We start from the raw sequence: 26401 nt of genomic DNA, 5'->3' as shown, positions 1-26401 counted from the left end.
ACCCACACACACTGAGATACCTCTTTGTGGCCACCAGGATAGCTAAAATTACAGAGATTTGCTGTATAAAGTGTTGGCAAGGATGTGGAGCACTTGGAATGTTAGTAAGAGAGTAAAATAGTACAGTCACTTTGGGAAACAGTTCAGCAGTGTCTTAAAAAATGTATATATGCATTCATCATATGACCCAGCAATTCGACTCATAGATATTTACCCCCACCCCCACATGAAAACATAGGTCTTCACAAAGACTTGTACACCAATGTTCATAAGTAGTTTTATTCAAAATAGAACAGGAAATAAGCCAAATATCCATGCATGGGTGAAAATACAAACAGACTGCAGTAAATTCATTCAATGGTCTCCTACACAAAATGGCAAGATTAATTGATACATGCAAAGACATGGTATGTGGGCACCCAGTTTGGGCATCTATATATTATATACAGTTAAATAATTAATGATGCTTGTATATTTGTGGTTTGGAATATTTACATTGCAGTTCTAGTATTAGCTAGCATTCCTTGTGGTATGTCTCAAATCAACCTAATAACAATTATGTGGTATGGTAGCATGAATAATGGCTCAACTATGTCCATGACCCAATCCATGGAACATATGAATATCACATTATATGGCAAGAGAGACTTTGTGGACACGATTAAGTTAAGGATTTTGAGGTGGGGAGATTATCCTGGATTATCCTGGTGGGCCTTGAGGTAGTCACAATGGCCCTCTCCAAAGGGACACAGGAAAAGTCAGAGTAGAAAATGCTAAGAGGATGGAGGAATGGCCATAAGCTAAGGAACACCACTAGAAAGCCACTAGAAGCTGAAAAAGACAAACAGATTCTTCCTTCAGAGCCTCCTGAAGAAAGCAGTCCTATCAACTCCTTGATGTTAGTCCATTTGAATTGATTTTGGACTTTTGGCCTCCAGAACTGTAAGACAATAACTTCATGTTGTTTTAAGCCACTAAGATTTTGGCAATTTGTTACAGTGGCAACAGGAAACTAACACACTTGGGTTACTCGTTTACTATACAAGTTACCATCTGTCTCTCCTGTAAATTCTGCTTGCATTGGTTTGAGGGGGGAGCCTAGGCATCTGTTTTATAACGGGCCAAGGTGACTTTTTTTTGGTTATTTACTTATTTTGAGAGAGAGAGTAGGAGCAGAAGAAGGGCATAGAGGGAGAGAAACAGAGAGAGAGAGAGAGAGACAGAGAGAGAGAGACAGAGAGAGAGACAGAGAAAGAGAGAGAGAATCCCTCTAACAGCTAACAGTGCAGTACAGAATTTTTGAGAAAATTGCCCTGATGTGGGGCTCACAAACTGTGGGATCATGACCTGAGCCAAAAATAAGAGTTGGATGCTTAACCAACTGAGCCATCCAGGCACCACCCCCCCTTTTCTTAAAATGTTTTATTTATTTTTGAGAGAGCACAAGCAGGGGAAGGGCAGGGAGAGGGACAGAGGATGTGAAGTGGGCTCTACACTGACAACATCAAGCCCGATGTGGGGCTTGAATTCAAGAACCATGAGATCATGACCTGAGCCAAAGGCAAACGCTCCACTGACTGAGCCACCCAGATACCCTAAGATGATTTTTATCTGCAGGTAAATTGGAGAACTACAGCTATAGTGGACTGTGATAGCCCAGCCAAATTTCTCACCACCAATTTCCTGATAATAAACTCCATGGGCTGTGATTTGGGTGGGAGCACAAGAGCAAGAATTGACCAGTTCTGGCACTCCATTGCCTTTGAGCCTTAGACTGGTCCACAGGCAGACATATGGCCTACACTAGCCAATCACAATCCTCTGTGAATTTATACACGGAAGCCATATTCCTTCTTTGTGCTGAGATTGCTATGCTAGGATGGAGCATCAGTTTGCCCTTCTTCCCTGACTAGGTAGAGGAAGTCCTTCTACATTAGCAAAGAGATAATAAACAGAGGGGAGCAGAGCTAAAAATTAGAAGGAGAGAGAGGAAAAAACCCTGATCTCCCTTGAGCTCTGGATCCAGTAGTACCTGATGCTGGTAGCATCTCTGTTCTTTTGACTTAAAAGAAATCAATTAACTTCTGTTACTGTTTAGGCTCATTCAGTTTGGTTTTGGTCCTCTGAAACATAAACACTCCTATCATACTTGGGTGTTACACGAAATGGGTCCTTTACACTGGCTTTCTCTTCACCAGTTTCTATCCCCAACATCATATGCTTCATACCTGTCTATGCCAGTTTATACTTGTCTGGTCAGGATTTATACACATCTTGCACTGAGATTTTAGTCATTCTGTCTCTACCACTCAAGCTAACTCCTTTACAGTATAAATACTTTCCATCAACCACATAGAAGCGGTCCCATTCAACTAGATGTTCAGGCTACTTCTCTTTCCACTTTAATCCTGCTCCCTCTCATCTATTCAATGACAAGAAATTCTGGGATGCTGGCTTTCTTCCAGGGAAAACAAACTGCAAAACTCCTATGATGGCTTTTATTCAATGTTCTGTCTACAGAACACCTTCTGCAGTCACATTACATGGGGTTTTATAGGCATCTTTAGCCTGACATGAGAAGCAAAGAGGTTGAGTGCTGACTAGAAGATTTTCCTCATCATTCAAGTTATTTAATAGATGATTGCTTTTGATCTTTCAATTCCAAAGTTTCTCAGTTCCAGCAATGCAGTTAAACACTGTTATCTGCAACATTTCCCTAGTATAAATCCTCATTGTCAGGGGGATGAGCCCGTAGCATTTACAAAATGGGACTGACCAAGGGAGGCCTGGGCTTCACTGAAGGCTCACACACAGACCATCCTGGAAAATAATGTCTGGTCCTTAGTAGAGTCAGGCTATAAAACTTGGTGGAAGAAAGTGGGAATTCCTAACTTTTTCCTCTGCCAACAGATGGAAAGGGCACTGGCTAACAGTCAGGAAACCTGAGGATAGCCTTGGCTCTGCCATTTAATACCAGTTAGTAAATTTAGGCAAGTCAGTCAATACCTCTTGATTCCTTTTTTTTTTTTTTAAGTTTATTTATTTTTGAGAGAGAAAGAGAGAGAGGGAGGGAGGGAGGGGCAGAGAGAAAGGGAGAGAGAGAATCCCAAGCAGGCTTCATGCTGTCAGCGCAGAGCCTGATGCAGGGCTCAATTTCACGAACTGTGAGATCATGACCTGAGCCGAAATTAAGAGTCAGACGCTTAACCAACTGAGCCACCCAGGTGCTCCAACACCTCTTGATTCTAATTTCTTCATCTACAAAATGGAATTCATCATACTCCCCTGCATCAAACGACATATGCAGATGTTAGGGTGCCTGGGTGGCTCTGTCAGTTGAGCATCTGACTCTTGATTTTGACTCAGGTCATGATCCCAGGGTCGTGGGATTGAGCCCCACATCGGGCTTTGTGCTATCAGCGTGGAACCTACTTGGGATTCTCTGTCTCTCTCTGCCCCTCCCCTGCTCATGCTGTCTTTCTCTCAAAATAAATAAATAAACATTGAAAAAAAAAGATATACAGATGTAAGGTATTATTATGCACTATACATATGTAAAGTTTAATTACACTGCCCTATTCTTAGACATCTTTATTCAAATCTGGGATTGTAAGATTCTGACTATTCTAATTACAAAGATTGAAAAAGTGAATTGCTTCTCATAAATCAATTTATTTGATATCTATATGTTATAATGAGTTAGGAATTACCATATACAGAGTAGCATCAAATTTGGAACACCAGTTAGGATATTACTCTATGCAAATGACTGAAGATTCGAAGTATGGATGCACATAACAATGTAAATAGATGCTACACATTTCTGCAAATGCCTAAAAATGGTCTTCAGCAGATGCTTCTAAATTTTCTCTGGATTACAGCTTTCGAACAAAACAAAAACCCAGGGGATTTGGACCAGAGATCTCTAAACCTTCCTCCACCCCCACAACTGTCTTTATTTAGTCCTAAATTTAGAGCAGATGGAGAAACCAGCAAGCAAGACAATGCCTGCATCTGCTAATAAATTAATACTGCTGAGCCAAGCAAATGGATAAAACTTGAGCAGTCTCTACACGTTAGCTATAAAGAATGCAAGGGCCCCTGCTTTTGAGGCATTTATAATCTATATAACTTAGACATAATATTGTTTGCTAGCATTTATTGAGGACTTGCTATGTGTTGGGCACTATGCTTAGTGTTACACTCATATCAACTCATTTAAGCCTCCCAATGACCCTGTGAGATGGATACTATTACCCAGTGTACAGAAGAGGACAATGAATCAGAGATTAAGTGATTTTGCCCAGAATCACATGACTAATGATACAGTTGGAATTTAAAAGAACACTCTCTGAACCATCATGCTAAACTGCTCTTCTAAGAAAGACACAGATAGATAGAAGGAATAGATTATCCTATAACCTCATTTAATATTTACTATATATTCTTTATTATTCTATATTATATTTTATTTACATATATCATTTATATTATATGACTGATGGGCTAGGATTATATTATATTATATTATATTATATTATATGATTATATGACTGATGGGCTAGGGAGAGGGGGAATAGGGAGTTGTTGTTCAATAGGTATAAAGGTTCAGTCATGCAAAGTGAAAAAATTCTAGAGGTCTGTTGTACAATAGTGTGTTATTGGTAATAGTTAGCAATACTGTAATGTAAAGTTAAAAATTATTAGGGCAAATTTATGTGTTTATTGGGTTTTTTTACTATTAAAAAAAAAGAAAGAGGGGCACTTGGATGGCTCAGTTCTTTAAGTGTCCAACTCTTGATTTCAGCTGAGGTCATGATCTCAGGGTTTGATGGATCAAGCCCCGTGTTGGGCTTTGCACTGACATCATGGAGCCTGCTTGGGATTCTCTCTCTCCCTCTCTCTCTGTCACTCCCCTGCTTGTGTGCTCACTCATTTTCCCTCTCAAAATAAATAAATAAACATTAGAAAATATATATCTTGCTCTGAGAGAGAGAGAGAGAGAGAAAGGAAGAAAGGGAGGGAAGGAGGAAGGGAGGGAGGGAGGGAGGGAGGGAGGAAGGAAGGAAGGAAGGAAGAATAAAGCCTGGTCCATCAACTGATGAATAGCTAAACAAAATATATATCCATACAAAATGTATGTATATATCCACAAAATGCATATCCATACAATGGAATATTTGCTGTTCAGACATAAAAAGAAATGAAGTTCTGATACATGGATATAGTATGTGTGAAACTTGAAACATGCTAAGTGAAAGAAATCAAGCACAAAAGATCACACATTGTATGATTCCATTTATATGAAATGTCTAGAATAGACAAATCCAGAGAGACAGAAAGTAGATTGGTGGTTGCCTAGGGCTAGGGGATGGAAAAATAAGGGATGATAGCTAATAAGTAAGGAATTTCTTTTTGATGTGATGAAAATGTTTTAAAATTGATTGTGGTGATGCTTGTATAACCCTATGAATACAATGAAAGTCATTGAATTGTACACTTTAAATGAGTGAATTGTGGTATGTGAATCCTATCTTAATAAAACAAAAATATTTTTTTAATTACATAGTGATTGCATTAGTTTCTATTGTATTATTATTGCATAACAAAATACCATAAAAGCAGCAGCTTAAAATAACACCCATTTATTATCTCACCATTTTGTAGATGAGAAGTCTGTGGTGGGTAGAGGAGGTTAGGACTACTGGCTGAGTTTTCTGCTTAGGGTCTTGCAAGTCCAAAATTAAGATATTAGTAGGACTGAGTTCTTATCTGGAGGCTCTGGGAAAGAAAATGTTTCATTCATATTGTTGGCAGAATTAAGATACTTGCAGTTGTAGGACCAAAGTCCTGTTTCCCAGCTGGCTACTGGCAAAGAACCACTCTCAGGTCATTGAATGTTGCCCTTTGCATTTTCAAAGCCAGCGATGGACTCTCAAATATTTCTCATGCTTCAAACTTCTCTAACTTACCCTTCTACTACTAGCCAGAGAAAATTCTCTGCTTTCAAATAACACCCCTGATTGAATCAGATCCATCCAGATAATTTCCATATCTTTTTTTTAATGTTTATTTTTGAGAGAGAGACTGAGTGTGAGCAGGGGAGGGGCAGAGAGAGAGGGAGACACAGAATCCGAAACAGGCTCCAGGCTCTGAGCTGTCAGCACAGAGCCTGATGTGGGGCTCAAACTGATAATTTTCATGTCTTAAGGTCAATTGACTTGGGACTTTAATCATATTTGCAAAATTCATAGCAGTACCTAGATTGGTGCTTGATCGAATAACCAGGAAATAGGAATTAGAACTCTTCCTAGAATCTTTTCTTCAAAAAATATTCCCCCCTTTTTCAGCTTCATTGAGATATAATTGACATATAACTCAAAAATGTTCTTAAATTTTCATTGATGTATAACTACATATAGAAAAATACCTAAATCAGAACTGAAAAGCTTGATTATTTTCACACCATAAAGGTACCCATATAACTCCCACCTAGACCAATAAACTAAAGATAAATTTAGGGATAAATAACATTTTTCTAATACTGAGTATTCCAAATTTATTAACATGGTATAAAGTTCCATGTATTTGAGTCTTCTTTAATATATCTCAATAATGTTTTGTAGTTTTCAACTAAGTTTTGCATATCTTTCATTAGATCTTTTCCCAGGATTTTGTTTTTGTTTTTTTGAAGATTTTTATTTTTAAGTAATCTCTACACCCAACATGGGGCTCAAACTCACAACCTCAAGACCAACAGTCACATGCTCCACCTACTGAGCCAGCCAACTGCCCCTATTCCAAGGTTTTTGATAGTTTTGATGCCCCTGTAAATGGCTTCAGTTAAAATATTTAAATCTGTTTATTGTTGGAATATAGAAACAAAATTGATTTTCCATACACTGATTGAGTATCCAGACATCTTGCTAAGCTCACTTATAATGGTAACATGTTATCTGCTTATTCTTTTGAATTTCTATGGACATAATCATATCATCAGCTAACAATAAGTTTTATTTCTTCCTTTCTAGTCCTTATACCTTTCATTTATTTTTCTTGCCTTATTACACTGGCTAAGACCTTCAAAACAATGTTGTATAGAAGTGGTATTAAATGAGCACACTTGTCCGTTTCTCACACCACAAGGGGAGATTTCAATATTTTATTACTAAATGTATACAATATTTAGTCTATTATTTTGTGGATATATATCAGATTAAGGGCATTCCTTCCTGTTCTTAATATGCTAAGAGTTCTTATCATATGAGTATTAAATTTTATCAAAAAAATCTTGTATTTATGAAGATCATCTTACCACTTTTTCCCCCACTTATTTTATTAATGTTGTGAATAATATTGATTTCAAAATGTTAAATAAATCTTCCATTCCTTGAAGAACAAACTCCTTTTGTCAAGATGTCTTATTCCTTTTATATAATACTGAATTCAATTAACTAATTATTTTCTTTAGGGTTTTCATGAGAGAGATTAGACTATAATTTTCCTTTCTTTTAATGTCCTTTAAGTTTTGGCATCAAGGTTATGTTGACCTCATAAAATGAGTTGGGAAGTGTTCCCTCTTTTTCTATTTTCTGGAAGTATTTGTAGGAGAAAGGTATATTTCTTCCTTAATTGTTCAGAATGATTCACTAGCGAAACCATGTAAGCCTGGATTTTTTGGGGGGGCAGGGGGGAGGCGGGCAGGGTTTGGAGGTTTTTTGTAAGAAGTGTTTCTTACCACAAATTCAATTTCTTTAAAAAACAGAAAATTTGAATAGTCCTATATTTTTTATGTCAGTTCTAGAAAATTTTGTTTTTTAAGGAATTTCTTTTAGCAATTTTATCTAAAATTAAAGTTACTTATAGTATTCTTTTCACTTTTTAATATTTGTAAGATCTGTAGCAATGTCTCCTTCTTCATTCCTGATATAGGCATATTGTAAAGAGTATTTTCAATAATCTATCATTGGATCAACTGATGAATGGATAAATAAAATGCAGTGTATCCATGCAATGGAATATTATTATTTGGCTGATACAAGCTACAACATGGATACATCTTGAAAACATTATGCTAAGTGAAAGAAGCCAATCACAAAGGACCACATATTGTATGATTCAATTTATATGAAATGTTAAGAATAGGCAAATCTATAGAGACAAAACAGATTAGTAGTTAGAAAGAAGATTAGTGGTAGAAAGTAGTTGAGGGCTATGAAGTTTGGGAGGAAAGTGGGAGTGACTGCCAAAGGGTAGAGTTTCTTCAGGGGATAATGAAAATGTTCTACAATTGATAATGGTGATATTTACACAACTCTCTGAATATAAGAAAAACCGCTGAATTTCATGGTATGCGAATTGTTATCTCAATAAAGCAATTTAAGAAATCTATCATTGGATAGGTCAGATACTCCTTGATCTAGACTTGATTAGATCCTCCTTCAATTTTGTTCAAAGCAACAAATTAGAAACTACTTACCCATTTTGCAAAAGAATTTGGTACCTAATCATTCATGTTTTAGCCCCAATGCCAATACTTCAATTTCCCCCTTTTTTGGTATCCTGGAGCATTGTGAAATGGACCCAGAAAGATACTGTGCCTACACTAGTTATCAGCAAGATTGATTTTAGGAAATTCTTCATATGGAAGCTTGCCTGTGTATCCTTAGGAAAGTCTTTACATGTCCCGAGGGGTACAAATATCCTAGTTTGAAGACCACTGCAGTAGGCTATGCTGCCTCTTAGTAGAGGCATGTGGGAGAAAAAACTGTTTTTCTACCAGTATCTACCAGCTGTATGAAGATGCGTTCCATAGCAAGGCCCTTTGTGGTCAATTAGGAACAGCATTTGGGTTGCTGACCCAGACATAGGTACTTCTACAAGGTCAGCTCCAGTCCAGGATGTTTGACAAAGATATGGTCTCATTCAGACAAACCTATGATCTCTGGAAGCCACAACAATGTCGAGTACAACCTAGACAAAATAACCTTGGCTTCATTTGGCAACACCAAACTAAATGTTGCTTAGCTCTAGCTGAGGTTGCCTGAACAGTTTCTGGCAGTTACAGGGGGATTTATATAGCTGGGAAACTTGATCTCTTGCCTTTCCCCTTTTACTTTTTCGTGGGCGAATTTAATCTTTGTACCTGCCATGTCTGCTGAGTGTATAATTAGCATGCTGACATCTGAGCAACAGTGTTTCTCAGCTTTATTTAGGAATGGAAATATTTTTTACTTTGGGTCAACTTAGGCACCCCCCTCTACTTCCTTATTATCCTGGAGATGACAGGTGTTTAATCCCTAGAATATTTCTGTCAAGGGCACAGAAATATGTGTCCAGACATTAGCCAAAGTTGCCCTCTCCTTTAAGATACACATGACATTGGCTCAATACCTCTCCTGCCTCCCCACCCCATGGGTTACATAAAGGTCAATGCCCTCCTTACAATTTCCTGAAAATTCCTGGGAGACTTAGGTTGTGTTCACCTCTGACTCCAGCTCCTGTCAACTGTGTTAGTTTGGGGTTGTCTCACTCTCACTTCTGCTGTCCCTTTTCCACCCAGGTCAACACAGTCAGGGAATTCAGAACTTGTTCTTATTTGGTGTGCAGAGTTGAGGAGAGATTACTCAAATCCTATGTGTCTATCAGACTTCAAAGATGGTCTGGGGGAATTGGAGGGGCTTACTCCAAGCAGCGCAGCCACCATAAAACTGAATTATCACCCATCTGTGTTTTTAAGGTTCTCCCCCAGTTTCCTTACCCTGAATGGGGCTTAGCCTTCTCTCATTCTTTATTACCTTTGTTCTGACTTTCCTATACTTCACAAAAGGCAACATCCCAATTTCTCAGGCACAAAAACTTTTTTCCAACCTTTTCTCTGACTCTAGGTATCTGTCTGCATATCTTAGGACACAAGCTAAAGCTTTAGAATTAGTATTTATAAGGATTTGCCTCATGAAGGTCACAGACAACCATTCTATTCCTCTCCAGTTTTAGTTTAGAGAGTAACAGTGGGGATTTTTCATTGTTTTTAGTATTGATCAGGAAAAATCCCTAGGAGAGTGAGGTGTTGCATCTTAACAGAACAGGATGGCAAGGAAAATTGAGCCAGTCACTATTATTTATTGAGCGCCTAGTATGCTCCAATGAGCTAGGAGCTAGGGCACAAAAGGCAACAAAATCAGACACAGTTCTGATTGCCGTGTTAGTGGGAAAAAGGAACGTTAATCAAATACTCAAATAAACAAAATGAAAATATGAGCGACAAGCACCAGAAAGGTGGGGGTGCAGGTGCTTCAAGAGTTAATATGCCTCCTGGTGGGAAGTCTGAGAAGGTCTCTCTGAGGTTGTGACTGCAGAGCTGTGATCTGAAGGCCCACTAAAGGTTATCTTGTGGGGAGGAGAAAGAACTTTCCAAGTGGAGGTTGGAACAACAGAAGCCCCTGACAAAGCAAAAGAAGGACCCGTGGCTGGAGCTGCAAAAATGAATGGCACTTTGGAGAAAGATTAGGTTGGAAAGGGTGTTAAGGCAAGGCCATTAAAAAGTTTCACGTAGGGGATGCTGGGCTCAGATTTGCATTTTGAAAAAAAAAAAAATCACTTTTCAGTAGGGAGAATGGATTGGATGTTAAAAAAAGCTTGAGAGAAACTGTCGAATACCTGGAGCAGCCATGTGGAAACCAGCAACTGATACGATTATTCTACTCTGAATGATATTTATGTTTCATATAATTTTTAAACGAAATGAATACATATACACATAAATCATTCAGAATAGCAAACAGTATTTTAAAAATAGCAACTGGTACTCATACTATTAGGTTATGAAAGTCAGTAGTCCTCTGAACATTCCTCCTCATACCCCTCGCACCTTCTACTCAAGATCCCTTCCTCCACTCCTAACTATTCATCTGGTATTGACTACACCCCCCCCTTTATTTTTAGGAGAATATATTTTTTTACCTTTTAAAATGTTTACTTATTTATTTTGAGAGAGTGAGCAGGGAGGGGCAGAGAGAGACAGGGAGAGAGAGAATCCCAAGCAGGCTCTGTGCTGATAGCTCAGAGCCTGACACAGGGTACGATCTGATGAACTGTGAGATCATGACCTGAGCCGGGATTAAGGGTTGGATGTTTAACTGACTGAGCTATCCAGGAGCCCCCTTTTTTCTTTTTTAATACAGCATGCTAAAAGCGTTATTTATTTTTCAGTAGTTTTTAATTTTTATCTTAGAGGGAAAGAGGGAGAGAGTGTGAGCCAGGAAAAGTGCCCGAGGGGGAGAGAGGGTGAAGGGAGAAAGAGAACCTTAAGCAGTCTCCATGCTCAGCACAGAGCCTGACAGGGCTCAGTCCTGCAACCCTGGGATTGTGACTTGAGCCAAAATCAAGCGTAGGATTATCAATCAACTAAGCCACCTAGGCACCTCTATTTTCTAGTTTTAAACACTGTTTACTTTCTACTTTGGAAGAAAAGAATTTCTTGATTTTACCCCATGTCCCACCATGCCCAAACTCTATTCTTATCCTGCCAAGAGTGAATATTCAAAGCATTACCAACATTTTCTTTTTATTCTTCCCAAATAAGAAAAAATATTGACTCATTCATTACTTGAAAAATCCATCAATCAGTAAGGACAGAACAAGTACATTGCGAAGACAAAAGTACCTTCCCTGTACATCGGTCATGAACACACTTAAAGCAGTAAGGACTCATACCCCATTAAGTAAAAACTGTTCAATTTTTTTAAGTTGGCATAAGAATAGTCAAGGAAATTATAGTTGAATTATACATGCTAGTTGAAAGACATAATAAAGCTATTTGCACTAGGAGGCAAAAATAATCTTTACAAGACAAGTATCTTGGAAGAGAAGTGTTAGAAAAGTCATTAACTGATGAACTGTATAATCCACCCACTGACTAGCAAAATAGGCCTCTCTCACACTGCTGTGAGCTAGAAAACAGGTGGGTGATTCCTATGCAGAGTCTAAAACAACAGTCAGAGGTTTTGGCCTTCCAATAAGTCAATCAATCCTAAGGAAATATTCAAAGATACAAAGATTGACACCAAAGAATCTTCATGATGGTATTAATTATACATAATGGAAAAGAATCTCAATGCCCCCCAAATAGGAAATAGGTTAAATTATGTTACATCTATAGAATGGAATATTATAATCATTAAATTCATGCTTTCAAAGAACAGTTAACATCATGGGACAATGCTCGTAATGTGAAATTAGAAAACCAGTTTGAAGTCAACCTACATGTAAAAACATACACACATACATAAACATAGTATGTTTAAATTTTTTTTTTAACATTTATTTATTTTTGAGACAGAGAGAGACAGAGCATGAACGGGGGAGGGTCAGAGAGAGGGAGACACAGAATCTGAAACAGGCTCCAGGCTCTGAGCTCTCAGCACAGAGCCTGACGCGGGGCTCGAACTCACGGACCGTGAGATCATGACCTGAGCCAAAGTCAGCTGCTTAACCGACTGAGCCACCCAGGCGCCCCAAACATAGTATGTTTAAATATATATAAAATATCTACACACACTCCATTTTTTTTTTCTTTTTTTTAGTGCATAGAAAAAGAGCTTTTTCTCCCACTATGGTCAGACATCCATGTATCTTAGAGGGCTTGCTAGAAGTGCAAATCCTTGGGTTCCACTCCAGACCTACTGAATTAGAGGCTTTGGCATCACAGCCCTAGGACTTCTGCCTACCTACACACCCTTGTCCACCCACGTACTACCTTGTCTGCCTATATCCTGCCTTGTCCACCTATGTACTGCCTTGTTCACCTACGGCCTACCTTGATTGATACTGATTCACACCTCCATTTGAACACCAGTGAATGAGAAGTAGGTGCTTTCTGGGTGACAGAATTATGAGTAATCTTCTTCCTGGAATTCTTTAAAAAAATTATCTGCCAAGCATATGCTGCTTTTGTAATTAAAAAGCTCATTAAAAGTATATTAATGAAGCATGAGTATTAGAAAAACAGAACAGATTTGGGGTCTATTTGGGCAAGTCTAAATACCTTTTGAGAATTGGAAAGTGCATTTTTAAAATTTAAAGCAAGCAGGTACCTATAGATTCCTGACAGAATGTCACTTTAGAGAGAACAAACTGAAGGTTGATGGAGAGGTTTTGGGTGGGCGGGAGATGGGCTAAATGGGCAAGGGGCATTGAGGAGGGCACTTTTTGGAATGAGCACTGGGTGTTATACATAGGGGATGAATCACTGGATTCTATTCCTGAAATTATTGCACTATATGCTAACTTGGATATAAATTAATAATAATAATAATAATAATAACAATAATAATAAATGAAAAAAATAAATAGGACAAAAAAATACTAAGTGTAAATACGAAATTCATTAACTCAATAAATAGTGCAGGTAAAAAATACAAATATAATAATTTTGAAAAGTATTAAGAAACAGTATTTTCCTGTGCTCCAAGATGTTCCTTGGCAAAAAGGATTCAGTGATCAAATAACTTCGGGGCACGATACATATTCTAATCCTCTCTTAGAGTCATACAACCATGAGCATATTATAGGCTCTGGGAAGTCCAGTATAATCTTCATTCTTAATTCTAGCTCCACAAATTCTTAGGATGTGTCCTACCATTAAGAAAAAAACTAGGGGCACCAGGGTGGCTCAGTCAGTTAAGCGTCTGACTCTTGATTTTGGCTCATGATCTCGTGGTTCATGAGTTTGATCCTCACATTGGGCTCTGCACTGATAGTGCAGAGCCTGTTTGGGATTCTCTCTCCTCTCTCTCTTAAAATAAAAAAATAAATAAACTTAAAAAAAAAAAATTCTAGGCCAGGAGAGAGCCCAAGAATTCTCACTATGGACTGACACTCTATGTTTGATCAATCTTACATTCCTATGGTCTCTGATGACTTAGACCACATACATTAATAGGGTCTGATTCTAAGGGCACAGCTCAAATCAGTTACCAAATAACACTTAAGAAAAACAAAATTGAGTGCCAGGCTACAAAATTAGAATCTGAGAAGGAATTGTATATTTACTTTTGTTTACTAGTAATCTCTACCACCAGACATTGAGCCTGAAATTGTGTCTTATATTCACTTACGTAGTTCTAACACGGTAAAGCCCGGCACTTAGTTGGTACTCAGTTGAACAGAGCACAACCAAACAGGTGGCCAAATTTTTTTAGACAAATGCAATAATGAAATGGGCTCAGCACAGGTCCTCAACATTAGGCCATATAGTTTATGCAGTCATGATATCAAGGCCTCATTTCATTCAATAAACACTTTTGAGTGCTTATGAGTGGGTAATTCCAAGAATGCAGAGGTGATTAAGCTACAGTCTTTAACCTCAAGAGCCCCAGGAGTATTACCAACCAGTCCGTGGTGTACAGGGTTGGGCACACATTAGGTGTCTAATAAATGCTTGTTTTAACTGAGTTCGGAAACCAAGATATGCTAGGCTGGTCAAACTTTGGTGGCCCGGGAGCCTAGAGTAGGGTAGAATCAGCAGTCAAAAGTTTTTGTGAGAGAAGTCCCAGAAAGAACCTAAAGGGATTTAACAGTATATACCATGACAGAATTTGTAAATATGTGTACTATGAAATTCTCTAGGTTCCTGCATGTTCATAGATGGTATGTGGTGAAACAGGACTGAGAAAGGGGTCCAAAACAGATGACAGGCCCCTCTACTGCAGGACTTCTCAACCTTCAAGCCATGTGCTATGTTCCTTTTATGCTATGTTCCTCCTAGTCTTCACAGCAATCCTACACAGTAGGTCTCATTATTTTTCCTAGTGTAGAATGAGCAAGGGGTACCTGGGGGGCTCAGTCAGTCAGGCATCCAACTCTTGATGTTGGCTCAGGTTATGATCTAACGGTTCACGGGTTCGAGCCCTGCGTCGGGCTCTGCGCTGGCAATGGGCAGCCTACGTGGGATTTTCTCTCTCTCCTCTCTCTCTGCCCTTTCCCCGTTCTCACACTCCCTCTCTCAAAATAAATGGAAAGGAAAAGGAAAAGGAAAAGGAAAAGGAAAAGGAAAAGGAAAAGGAAAAGGAAAAGGAAAAGGAAAGGGCAAGGGCAAGCTGAAGCTGACAGGGAGTAAGTAATCTGCACCAGGCCACAAAGGTACCACCATAAGGTACAGAATTGGACTCTGAAATCAGTCTTTCTGGCACCAAAGACTGGTTTGTTATCACTCAAGCAGTACTGTTTTTAATATATTGACCAGAACTAGAACACCTCCAGAGGGACACACAACATAAAGTGTTCCCCAAACTAATGTGATTAGGAAATCCTTCTGAATGAATCTATGCTTGAGACTAGCTTTCCATGTAACCCATTTTGAGAAACACTGTCAAATGAGTCAGAGATAACCCCATAGCAGATAGAAGGAAGAAGGAAGAAAAGCTAGCTTATTGAAACTGTGCTCAAAGAATTATTAATTAATAGGGACACATAAATTAAACTTCGGTTTAATAGATATCATTTCTTTACCTCCAGATTCATAAGTTCCAGTTCATGGCTCATTTCTGTCAAATAATATTTGACATAACATTCCAATCCCCATACCTTCATGTAGCTAGGTTTTTAATGCTTGCTGCAGAATTTGACTTACCCAGTAGTTCAATTCACATCACTAATTTTGATAAAGTATATTTACATTGGGAGTATAGGTTTTAACTGGCTGTGTATTTCAAAAGGCCTGAGATTTGCATTTTGGGGGGAGATAATTTTTCACTGTACAGGACTCAAATTTTTTAGTATCTAGCATCCCTGGTCCCTACTGACTAAATTCTAGTAGTACCCCTCTCCATCCCCCGAGTCATTTTGACAAGAAACATCCCCATAATTTCTAAGGGAGTGGTATCACCCCCAGCCGAGACCCACAGGTTTACAGCAAAGCAGAAAGTTCCATAGAACAATGACTGAAGATAAACACCTACCTTGATCCTGCATTCAGTATTCCAGCAAACAAATACAGATTTAATATGCTACCTTCAATCCTGCATGTCCAATGTCTCATTACATTTCTCTGTATTCTGTTAATAATATGAACAGATTCGACAAACTGCCAAAATACCATTTTTAGCCCAAAGGGCCAATCCCTATATACTGTGCCAACAACAGCGATAAACCTGGGCAGAAACTAAGCCCAGGATTGCATGGGGGTACTGGCTTACACCTGAGGCAGCAGCCACAGAACAAAAAGTATACCTGAACAGGTTATCGTTTTGTCAAATTTGGGCTTTAAGAAGGATGCTGGTTTTTTTCTTTTTAAAATGATTTATTATCCAAAAGCTTGCTCCCTGTCACTGCTGAATCAGCTCAGCAATGCAGCTCTATCCTTTTTTAGGGTGGTTAGGACCCAAATAATTTCAGACCAAAACTAGAAGCACAACCACCAACTACAACAACCAACTTGGCTGTTGGCTCAGGAACATATTCACAGATATGTCAGTATGTATCCAGAACCTGGGTTTCATTTCTTGATCGGAATGCCAATCACCATAAAGTCTTCTGCTAGAGTCACTTCTTGGAGATCTAACACTGATTCGGCTTGCTTTTTCAGTTCTACAATCCCATCTGTTTCTCCTTCTCTGGCCAAGGCAACTGGCTTGTACCTCTGACTGAAGTGAGTCAGAACTAGCCTCTTTGCTTGGCACAACTTTGCAAATGCTGCTGCCATCTGTGGTGTGCTGTGGCCGTGCTCCTTTGCTTTGTCCATCTGGGCATCATCTAGGGTCGCTTCATGGATCAACAGGTCTGCTTCAAAGCACAGCTTCACTCCTCCATCACCCACAACCCCAGAACAGTCACCCAAAATGCAGATTTTTCTTCCAACAATAGGCTTTTTTAAGACATCTTGGGGAGAAATTGTAACTCCATTTTCCAGAACAACAGAAATTCCATTTTTCAGCTTCCCATAGGCAGGACCTGGCGGAACACCTAATGATGGAGGCAGATAACATCACATCATGGGAATGGAATTTATGACTTGTTAAGAGAGTCTGTTTTAACAGCACCAAAATGGAAAAGGCATCCAATTCTTTTCATAATCGTTATAAATATTTTACTACTTGTGGAAAGCTGGAATATTTATACATTTTTAAAAGTTCAGCGTTGGCTATTGATGTTAGTGATGCCCTAGTACTTAAAACATTTCCCAAGCACACATGTCAGATGAGTTTTAAGCTTTTAAGTCCCACTAAGACCTTCTTAGGGTCAAGCTATCAGCTTTGATTCTAGGCTATGAACAGCAGTAACAGTTTTTGAGGCCGCTTTACTTAACAAGCTCATCTTTTGAGTAAATTTAATGAGTCCATTTAAATAATGACAAAGTACCTACAAACTGACTAACTTAATTAAAAAAATTGTTTGAGGGGATTGTTTGGATCACAAGATCCAATCATACATAATCTTCTTCATAGGCAGGGGCACTTCCATGTTTACCAAATTAGGTTTGGTAAAACTTATATTAATTATCTTATGTTAATATAGAACAACACTTGATGATCATCACTCTGAACAACACCTATAAACAAATAGAATGTGTTCACTAATTCCAGCATACATCATATTTAAAGTTTCCCAATATAATAGTATTTCCACAGCTTTTAGATAATAAAAATACCTTTGGCCTAAGTCACTTTTCCTCATTATTTAGCATTTTGTTTTAGTTGAGGAGGAAGGAAGAGTTTGCATAAAGAAACAAATCTAGGGGCACCTGGGTGGCTCAGTCGGTTAAGTGTCTGAATTCAGCTCAGGTCATGATCTCAGAGCTTATGAGTTCGAGCCCCGTGTTGGGCTCTGTGCTGACAGCTCGGAGCCTGGAGCCTGCTTCAGATTCTGCATCTCCCTCCCTGTCTCTTTCCCTCCCTGCTCGCACTCTGTCTCTCTCTCTCTCTCTCAAAAACAAGTAAATTTAAAAGAAAAAAGAAACAAATCTACGGAAGATACCATCATGCTTTTTATAGGGCCTACATGGCCATGACAAGGAAGGTGGTGATGCTGCAGGTATAAAGGACCTGGACACTGCTTTAAGAGAGGTGCTGAAGACCCTCTCATGCTTGATGGCCTGGCAGGGAGGAGGTACACAGCCTCAGATGGGGCCCAAGTCTATCTCTGTATGCTTGTTTCCACCTATGATGAACCCAGGCACGTAAAACAATTGAGACGTAGTATTCTGAACATCAAATTAATTTAATCAAGGTTGAATGAGTAGGCAAAGTTGATAAAGAAAGAAAATCCTGAAAGAAAGAAAAGTAGCTGGTTGCAGTTGCAAGGTTAAGAACCCTGGCAAAAATTCTCAGGCCAAAGATGTCACTGAAAGCATATTTCAAAAGGAAGACATGAAAAAATAAAGGCCTAGACCTAGGACAACAACAACCACCCTCCCAAGCAAGATAGCATTAGCTGAAGATAAGAGAGACTAAAAATGTGGATCCAGGGAGCTGAAGAGAAAAGGATTCAAGTATATATTTGGATTTTGGTCTGAATAGCATCTTTTGGCCTCAAGAATTTCCCTTAATAAGCAGACTTTGGGCAAAAGAAATAAGTGGAGAAATGTCAGTTTCGGGCCTGGGAGAGAGGAAAGGAAGGTTATTATGACACTTCTAACAGCTTCAGCTAACAACAGCTCAACTGATAAGAAGAAAAAGAAGAAGAAAGAAAACCACTTACCGAGGTCTTTCAGTTTCTGTGCATTGAGTTTACCTGGTCGTTTCTTCTCTACGACTGAAAACCCAAAGGAGGGAATTCGGTGAAAGAGGCGAAATGCTTTTACAACAAACTGTTCATCATCAACCAGAAGGTATGAGTTTTCTTCTGAGTCTAGTAGGATAGTTCTTCCTTGTCCCTCTTTGGGAAGACTGTCTGTTTTATTCACGTCCGTAAATTCTTTTAGTTCTTCTGTTGGACACTGATCTGCTGTAGGCACCAGCTCATGGACCACGTAAGGGAAGACCAGCTCTGTGTGAGAGAGTTCCATGGTTCTCCAGATAAAGTCCCGAAGCCCGGCAGGGCCATAGATTTCAATAGGCTGTTTGGTAACCACAGAGCCACTCTGCAGGCTGATTGTGCAGAGGAGGCCAGGAAGGCCAAAGAAATGGTCTCCATGAAGATGTGTGATGAAAATCTTGGTAATTCTCCCTTTTGATTGAGGCAGAGAAAAAAAAAATTTGGTACAAAGCTACTTGAAACATGTGTAACAACTTACATAGAAAGCAGCAAAATGAATTTAGAATTCTATTTATTACCATAAACGTATTTCTTTATATTTTTCTACATGATTTCAGAAGCAAGACAGGCTTTATGTTTTAACAAGATCTAGATGTAACTTTTTTCATAAAGCATCTTCAATTTACATAGTATTGCAGTTTTAAGAGTATTTTCCTACATATCTTCTTACAGAAAGAAAGGAAATAGAAAAAGAAGAGGGAAGAAAAGGGAAACAAAGAGTGTGAAAGCAAAGCAAAGCAAAGCAAAGGGAAACAGGGGCACCTGAGTGGCTCAGTCGGTTAAGCGTCTGACTTCAGCTCAGGTCATGATCTCATGGTCCGTGGATCCGAGCCCCGTGTCAGGCTCTGTGTTGACAGCTCAGACCATGGAGCCTGCTTCAGATTCTATGTCTCCCTCTCTCTCTGCCCCTCCCCCACTCATGCTTTGTCTGTCTCTGAAAAATGAATAAACCTCAAAAAAAATTTAAAAGACAGACAGAAAGCCAGAAAGCAAGCAAGCAAGAAAAGGGAAACAAAAAGTGTACCAAAATAGTTCACTTAAACTAGATAGGCCTCAAACGTCAAAAGCATCTGACAGTTACAGTGCCCTCTACTGTTCCCTCTGAGAATAACAAATACATACCTCCAGCAAAACAAATGTTCCCCAGGCTCCAACTGGACCAACGCCTGAACCCAAAACTGCCGTGTAAGGACCCTCTGCACTGGACAGAGATGAATTAACCAAGACAGAGCCTGCCTGTCTGAGTGAGGTTGAAGGGGGAGGAGGAAAAAGAAGATGATGAAACAGGAGGGGGAAAGGAGAAGCAGGAGAGGAAAGGGGTGAAGAACCCAGAGGGAAGGTAGGTAATAGATGCTAGAATGTAGATCAGAGGGCAGATCTCCTATGGTATTATGTCAACGTACATGTGCCCATGCCTTCTTTTCAACGTGAGCTAACACAATGGCTTTTTCAGTACATATTGGCTTAGGTCGTAACTTGAATTGTCAATGGTAAACTGAATCTACTGCTGGTATGTGGCATGATGCCACATTAGCATTTCTCTGAGATGCGCCACAAGGCATTTTAAAAGTAACAATCCCAATTAACACAATTTTAGTATAACAGAGGCTTCTGCTCCTAGCTCATGGCCCATCTATTTCAAGTATTTGATACCATAAAAGAACAGGAATAGTTTATTGTAATGTGATTTATCCTGTGACATCAAGGCGAAAGTGTTCTCCAAGTAAGTCTTTCCTGAGTTAATACATCAAACCCAGGCCCCATGGCAGAGAACAACAGATTGGGCAGAGGCTGATCTGAGATCTGGAGACCCTGAGGCACTCCAGAAGTATCTTCAGTATGCTCCTTTTTGTTTTCTCTTTTTAGCCCCTGTTGTTGCTGTCTTTTGACTTCTTGGAACCCATTCATCACCCCCCTTCCTGCTGTCTGAGCTGCCAAGACACACATAAGTGTGACCTGAGGCCTCTGCAGACAAAAGAACTAGATAACTAGAATGGCTATTGAGTCATGATCTCCACGTTGACCTTAAAACTGCCAAGTGAGACTTTCTGGGCCTTCTCCCTATCTAGTGTAAAACAAAGCCAAAACTGAACACCAAAACAATCTGTGAGTCCAAAGCAAGTGAGACAAATTAAGTAAGTCAAAATTGCTTCCCACAGTTATCACAGGTTCAGGGAAGACAAATATTTCAAGAAACTTGATTTCAGAAGGAGAAGGAATAGCAACCTCAATTATCAAATTTAGGGGATACTATCAAATGAAGAAAGCAAAGTGCATGAATTTCCTTTCACTTGCGAACAAGAAAATTACAGGGGAATATGCCATCCATAGAGAAGTGGAATTCTAAGGATCCCCTAAGCGATGACACAGTTATACTTACTGCCATAGGAAAATATCTGCAATATATTATTGTTCAGTTGAAAAAAAAAAAGCAGGTTACACCTAGTATGATACTGTTTATGCAAAATTGTACACACACACACACACACACACACACACACCAAATACACCTATACCTTTAACATATATACATCTACAAAATATTTACCTGTAAGGGGGATTTTAGGCTTTTTTAATATTTTTCTGCTTTGTTTGAATTTTTACAATGAGAATGTACACTTTTTAAAATGTCTTTATTTATTTACTTAAGTAACCTCTACACCAAGCATGGGGCTTGAACTCATGACCCCAAGATCAAGAAGTTGCATGTTCCTCTAAGTGAGCCATTTAGGTGCTCCCTAAGTATACTTTTTATAAACATTTTTTCATCATACTTTTGTAATACTTTTTATAATCATTTAAAAAAATTGTTTAACGTTTATTTATTATTGAGAGACAGAAAGACACAAAGTGTGAGCAGGGGAGGGGTAGAGAGAGGGGGAGACATAGAATCTGAAGTAGGCTCCAGGCTCTGAGCTGCCAGCACAGAGCCTGACGTGGGGCTCGAACTCACAAACTGCAAGATCATGACCTGAGCTGAAGTCTGTCGCTTAACCAACTGAGCCACCCAGGCGCCCCCTTTTTATAATCATTTTTAAGGGAAAAAGAAGAAAAGCTTAAGCTCACTCTTTAAAATTATGAAAGAAATAAGACATGACAAACCTATTACTTGTTAATCAGATGTTTGCACATTAGGGCTAAGGAAGCTTAAAATAAGTGTGTTTAGATAAACAGAGAGTACTTCCTTACAAAACTCATAAGAGGAGGAGTATAAGCTGACAGGGTTTCAATGAATCAAATAACAGGTCCACATTGGGTTGAGAGTAACCCAGATGAATTGAGGGTTCTGCATTCCAGTTTGAGACTGAGGGCTTTTGAAATGCTAAAGAGTCATAGATAATATTCTAGGATTACCATCTCACCCTCTTCTCTGAAGCCAGTAATCTTTTTAGCCAATACGAATTTAGTAAACTAAAGATTCTCTTAGACTTTATTTATTTTTTACGAGGCTTAGCTTTGCAAAATGTTTACTTAAAACATATATAAAATAGCTACAAAATATAAAATATTAGAGAAAGGTACTGTAACAGATAGACGTGAGGTGGTACCCATGGCCCCTGGCTCCTGATGTTCATATCCTTTCACAATTTCTTCTCCTTGAGTGTGGGTGGGACTTGCAAACTGTTTCTAACCAGTAAAATATGGCACAGGGATGCAGTGTGATTACGGTGATTATGTTATAAGACTCCATCTTGCTAGCAGACTTGCTCTTGAGTTTCTTTGTCCTTGGATGGCAGTAAGGAATCGAGCTACCACAAAGGAGAAACCCACATGATCAGGAATTGGAGGAGACCTCTAGGGGCTGAGGCAGCCTTAGTCCTGCCAACAACCTATGTGAGTTCTGAAGCAGATTCTTCCCCAGATGAGCCTCTGATGAGACCTCAGCCCCAGCCAAATACAGAGTGCAACCCAGTGAGACTTTGACGCAGAGAAGCCAGCCAACCCAGGCCCAAACTCCCTGACCCACAGAAACTATGAGACAATAAAAGCAGTAAGACACTAAATTTGTAATCTGTGATACAGCATTGGTAACTGACACAGGTATTAAATAAAAAGTAACGACTAATCCCCACACCCACACCTCTAGTACCCACACTTAACAGTTTCTTGTTTCTGTTTTAATCATCCCACCACCTCAACCCCTACTCTCTAAAATGGGGTATTACTGCCTCCACTCTAGCCTGCTCCTCCCTGAGAGTTCTCATGAAAGGAACCTCTGTGTGACCCAAGGGAAATAAAGTATAGTACCTGCTATATTCAGACCTCAGGGTCTTAGGCTGAACTGTGTACACCTCAAGGCCATGAGTCCTAAGTGAAATGCGTTAGTTCCTTCCTCCAACAGCTCCTTTCCTGTCTCCCTGTTTAGGTCTCGGACACCATCCTTGTAACTTGGAATAATCCTTCACTTCTTCACATCCTAGACATTCAGTCAGTCACCCACTCCCTGCTAGGTCTACAAGTATTTCTTAAATTGAGTCTCATCTTCATCCCTATCCCTACACCCTCATCCTCTCTCTCTTCTCTCAGATGAATGCAACTGCCTTAACACTGGTCTCTCCCAGTACATCTGCCACAAGAAAACTCTGTCCCTAACACGTAAATCAGACCATATCATTCCCCTGCTTAAAAACTTTTAATGGTTCCTTACTGCCAACAGAATAAGAAGGTCCAAATACCTTAGCAAACCACAGAGAACTTCATAATCTGCCCTCACTTTGTCAGCATTTTTACCTCTCATTTATCCTGGCCAAACATGTCACTTCTCTCCTAGAAACTCGATTACTTCTTGCTCACTTTGTCTGTTCCTTGAAAGTCCATCCCTACTTTTCTCCCCAGAGAAACTTCTAATCATCACTTAGACCCTAGCTGTACTGTTACCATCTCTGGGATGCTTTCTCTGAACACACAGTTAACGTTCCCCTCTTTTGTGCTCCAAAAGTATTTAGAAAACAGATCCATTATTCTCTTTATCACATTACATTATGACTACTTACACGTCAGTTCCCACCATTAGACTAAGAGATCCCTGGACGCTAGAACTAACTTTCTTATAGCCATCAATGCCACACACTGTGATGAATCAGAGGAATAATTTCAATAACTTCCAGTTAACAAGATGCAGTAAGTGAGAGGGACCATACTAAGTGCTGAACACCTTATTCATGCATTAACTGATCAGATATTTACTAGGCATCTACTAAGGATATAAATGATCCTTGGGCTTACTTTATCATACAGGGAAAATACAGCGAACACAGAAACAACTATTTAAATAACAATTTTAGATATTGATGCTAAGAAGTCAATAAAAATAGCACAAAGCAGTAAACTGCCTGAGAAGAACGAGGAATTACTGAACTCCAGGGGTTCAGGGAAAGTCTCTGAGGAGATGGCATCTGAGCTAAGCTTTAACTGATGAGAAAGAAACAACCACACAGAAAGGGGATTATTTTATGTAATTTTTACAACACCCCTTTTAAGTTGACTTGAGTTGAGTTTCTACCCACGTTTTTAAGATAAGGGGCTCAGTCGGTTAAGTTTCGGACTTCAGCTCAGGTCATGATCTTGTAGCATGTGAGTTCGAGGCCCATGTTGGGCTCTATGCTGACAGCTCAGAGCCTGGAGCCTGCTTCAGATTCTATGTCTCCCTCTCTCTGTGCCCCTCCTTTGCTCATGCTCATTGTCTCTCTTTCTCTCTCAAAAATACATAACATTAAAAAAAAAAAAAAAGATAAGGAAAATAAGCCTTAAGTTTGTTGATCTGCTAAGGCCAAAAGCCAAGACACTGCTGGGACTGCAACCCAGGTTGGCCTGACTCTAGGCCAAGGCTTTGCGCCACTGTATTCCTCAGTCTCCCTGGCGCTGGGCCTTTGCATGTTCATCTCCCCAGCCCAGCAAATCCCTCTTCCTCCTTCAATGACTCACAGGTCACCTTCTGTGAGAGGCCTACCCTGATAACCTCACATGAAAAAGAACACCTCGGGGCGCCTGGGTGGCGCAGTCGGTTAAGCGTCCGACTTCAGCCAGGTCACGATCTCGCGGTCCGTGAGTTCGAGCCCCGCGTCAGGCTCTGGGTTGATGGCTCCGAGCCTGGAGCCTGTTTCCGATTCTGTGTCTCCCTCTCTCTCTGCCCCTCCCCCGTTCATGCTCTGTCTCTCTCTGTCCCAAAAATAAATAAAAAACGTTGAAAAAAAAATTTAAAAAAAAAAAAAGAAAAAGAACACCTCACTCTTCTGAATGTCTATTGCTCTTTCTATCCTCTCGTGATACTGACAACCATCTCCTGGTGGAATCATGTACACTGTTCCTTTGCTTGCATAGTCTCCATCTAATATGCCTCATGTATCCCAACCCATCCTCCACCCCCTAACCCTATATAAATCCTTGCTCTCAACATTTACAGTACGAACAAGTAGATAAAGTTCAGTGGGGGAGGCTGGATGCCTGAGGGTCTTCCCAACCTTGCCAGGGCTCTAGCACTGAAGTGGGATGCAACTGTGAGGGCTGTTTCTGAGCAAAAGCCTCAAGGAGAGCCAAGAAAATGAAGCAGAATAAGAGATAGTCTTGGTGAGAGAGCTGAATGCACACTAACCTGCTTTAAGTTGGCTTTTCATCAGCTGTGTCTGAGTTCCCTCCCCACAGTCAAAGAGCCAGCACTCGCCCTCACACCGAAGGACCAGAGCAGAGGCACCCCGGGTTGGGGATGGGTATGCTGCACCCGTACCCAGAAATGTCACATCCATAGACATCTTCCACCCTGCAATGAAAAGATTACCCAGGGATTATTACACATCACTGCTCGATATCACCAAAAACAGGTCGTTGTGAGATTTACTGTTCATTTATCTTTTCGTTATTCAGAAGAGACTGGGTTCTTATTTTCTAAGTTTCCATAGAAATCCCAAGTAAGATTTGAATAACTCTTAGTGAGTTAAAACCACAAGTTACCAAACCTTGGGTGGCTGCTCACACGTACAAAAACAAACAAGTTAAAAAACTGCCAGATCCAGTCAATTAAAAACTGTAATTGAATCCCAACTATGTAATGTTCTGGAAAAGGTAAAACTATGAAGACAGTAAAAGACCAGTGGTTGAGAGTGGTTTGGGGGGGAAGGAGGGAAGAATGAATAGGTAGAACACAGGGGGAAATGGGTATTCTCATATGTTACTACTGGCAGAGGTGTAAACTGCTTTTATGTTTGGGAGCACAATTTGGCAATATGTATTACCAATAATAATGATGCTATTAACAGTACATTTTAACTCAGCCACCCTATTTTGGGGAATTGACACTATAGAAATAAAGGACCTATGTACAATGTTTCTGGTGGTACTTTTAAGGTGGCTAAAATTTGGACACGGTCTGAATATATTTCAACAGGACAATGACTGAATATTTTACTGTACATTCCTACCATCAACTATTTATTCTGCAGTTAAGTCAGCTCTGTAACTCTTGTCCTGGAGGGACGACAATGAGAAAAGTTACAGATTTTTACAACATCATTTTTACAACAATGCCCCAAACCTCTGCATTTATATGAGAGAGAAAGTCTGTGTGTAAGGATACACAGCATATTGTTAACATTGGTTATCTCAGGAGTGATTAAAATGGTGATGGTGGGGAGTGGTCATTAAGTTTTCTTTT

At 39.6% G+C, this 26401-nt stretch overlaps 2 protein-coding genes across 2 annotated transcripts in view; both read right to left on the bottom strand.

Moving 5' to 3' along the window:
• Positions 1–252: 252 nt before the first annotated feature.
• Positions 253–25502, bottom strand: ELAC1 (elaC ribonuclease Z 1). Its single transcript, XM_060613882.3, has 3 exons — positions 25346–25502; positions 18697–19164; positions 253–16962 (listed from the first exon to the last, which is right to left on the bottom strand). The coding sequence occupies exons 1-3, from the start codon at positions 25500–25502 to the stop codon at positions 16496–16498; spliced, it is 1092 nt and encodes a 363-aa protein (XP_060469865.1). The 3' UTR covers positions 253–16495.
• The window catches only part of ME2 (malic enzyme 2), a 73075-nt gene continuing 72145 nt past the window's right edge, over positions 25472–26401 (bottom strand). The window contains exon 16 of the mRNA XM_060613876.3: positions 25472–25510. Within this exon, the coding sequence (XP_060469859.1) occupies positions 25487–25510 (24 nt within the window). The 3' untranslated portion in view covers positions 25472–25486. The remainder of the gene's footprint in view (positions 25511–26401) is intronic.

This window comes from Panthera onca, chromosome D3 (genome assembly GCF_046562875.1).
Source record: "Panthera onca isolate mPanOnc1 chromosome D3, mPanOnc1 haplotype 2, whole genome shotgun sequence".
Taxonomy (NCBI): Eukaryota; Metazoa; Chordata; class Mammalia; order Carnivora; family Felidae; genus Panthera; species Panthera onca.
Note: the sequence above shows the minus strand (reverse complement) of the source record. Positions and strands in the feature narration are given on the sequence as shown.

Coding starts and splice junctions, on each gene's coding strand:
- ELAC1 (XM_060613882.3), bottom strand. CDS start 25,502: ATGTCTATGGATGTGACATTTCTGGGTACGGGTGCAGCATACCCATCC. Junction 19,165..25,345: donor GAAAAGCCAACTTAAAGCAG/GTTAGTGTGCAT, acceptor CTCAATCAAAAG/GGAGAATTACCAAGATTTTC. Junction 16,963..18,696: donor ACAGAAACTGAAAGACCTCG/GTAAGTGGTTTT, acceptor CTCCATCATTAG/GTGTTCCGCCAGGTCCTGCC.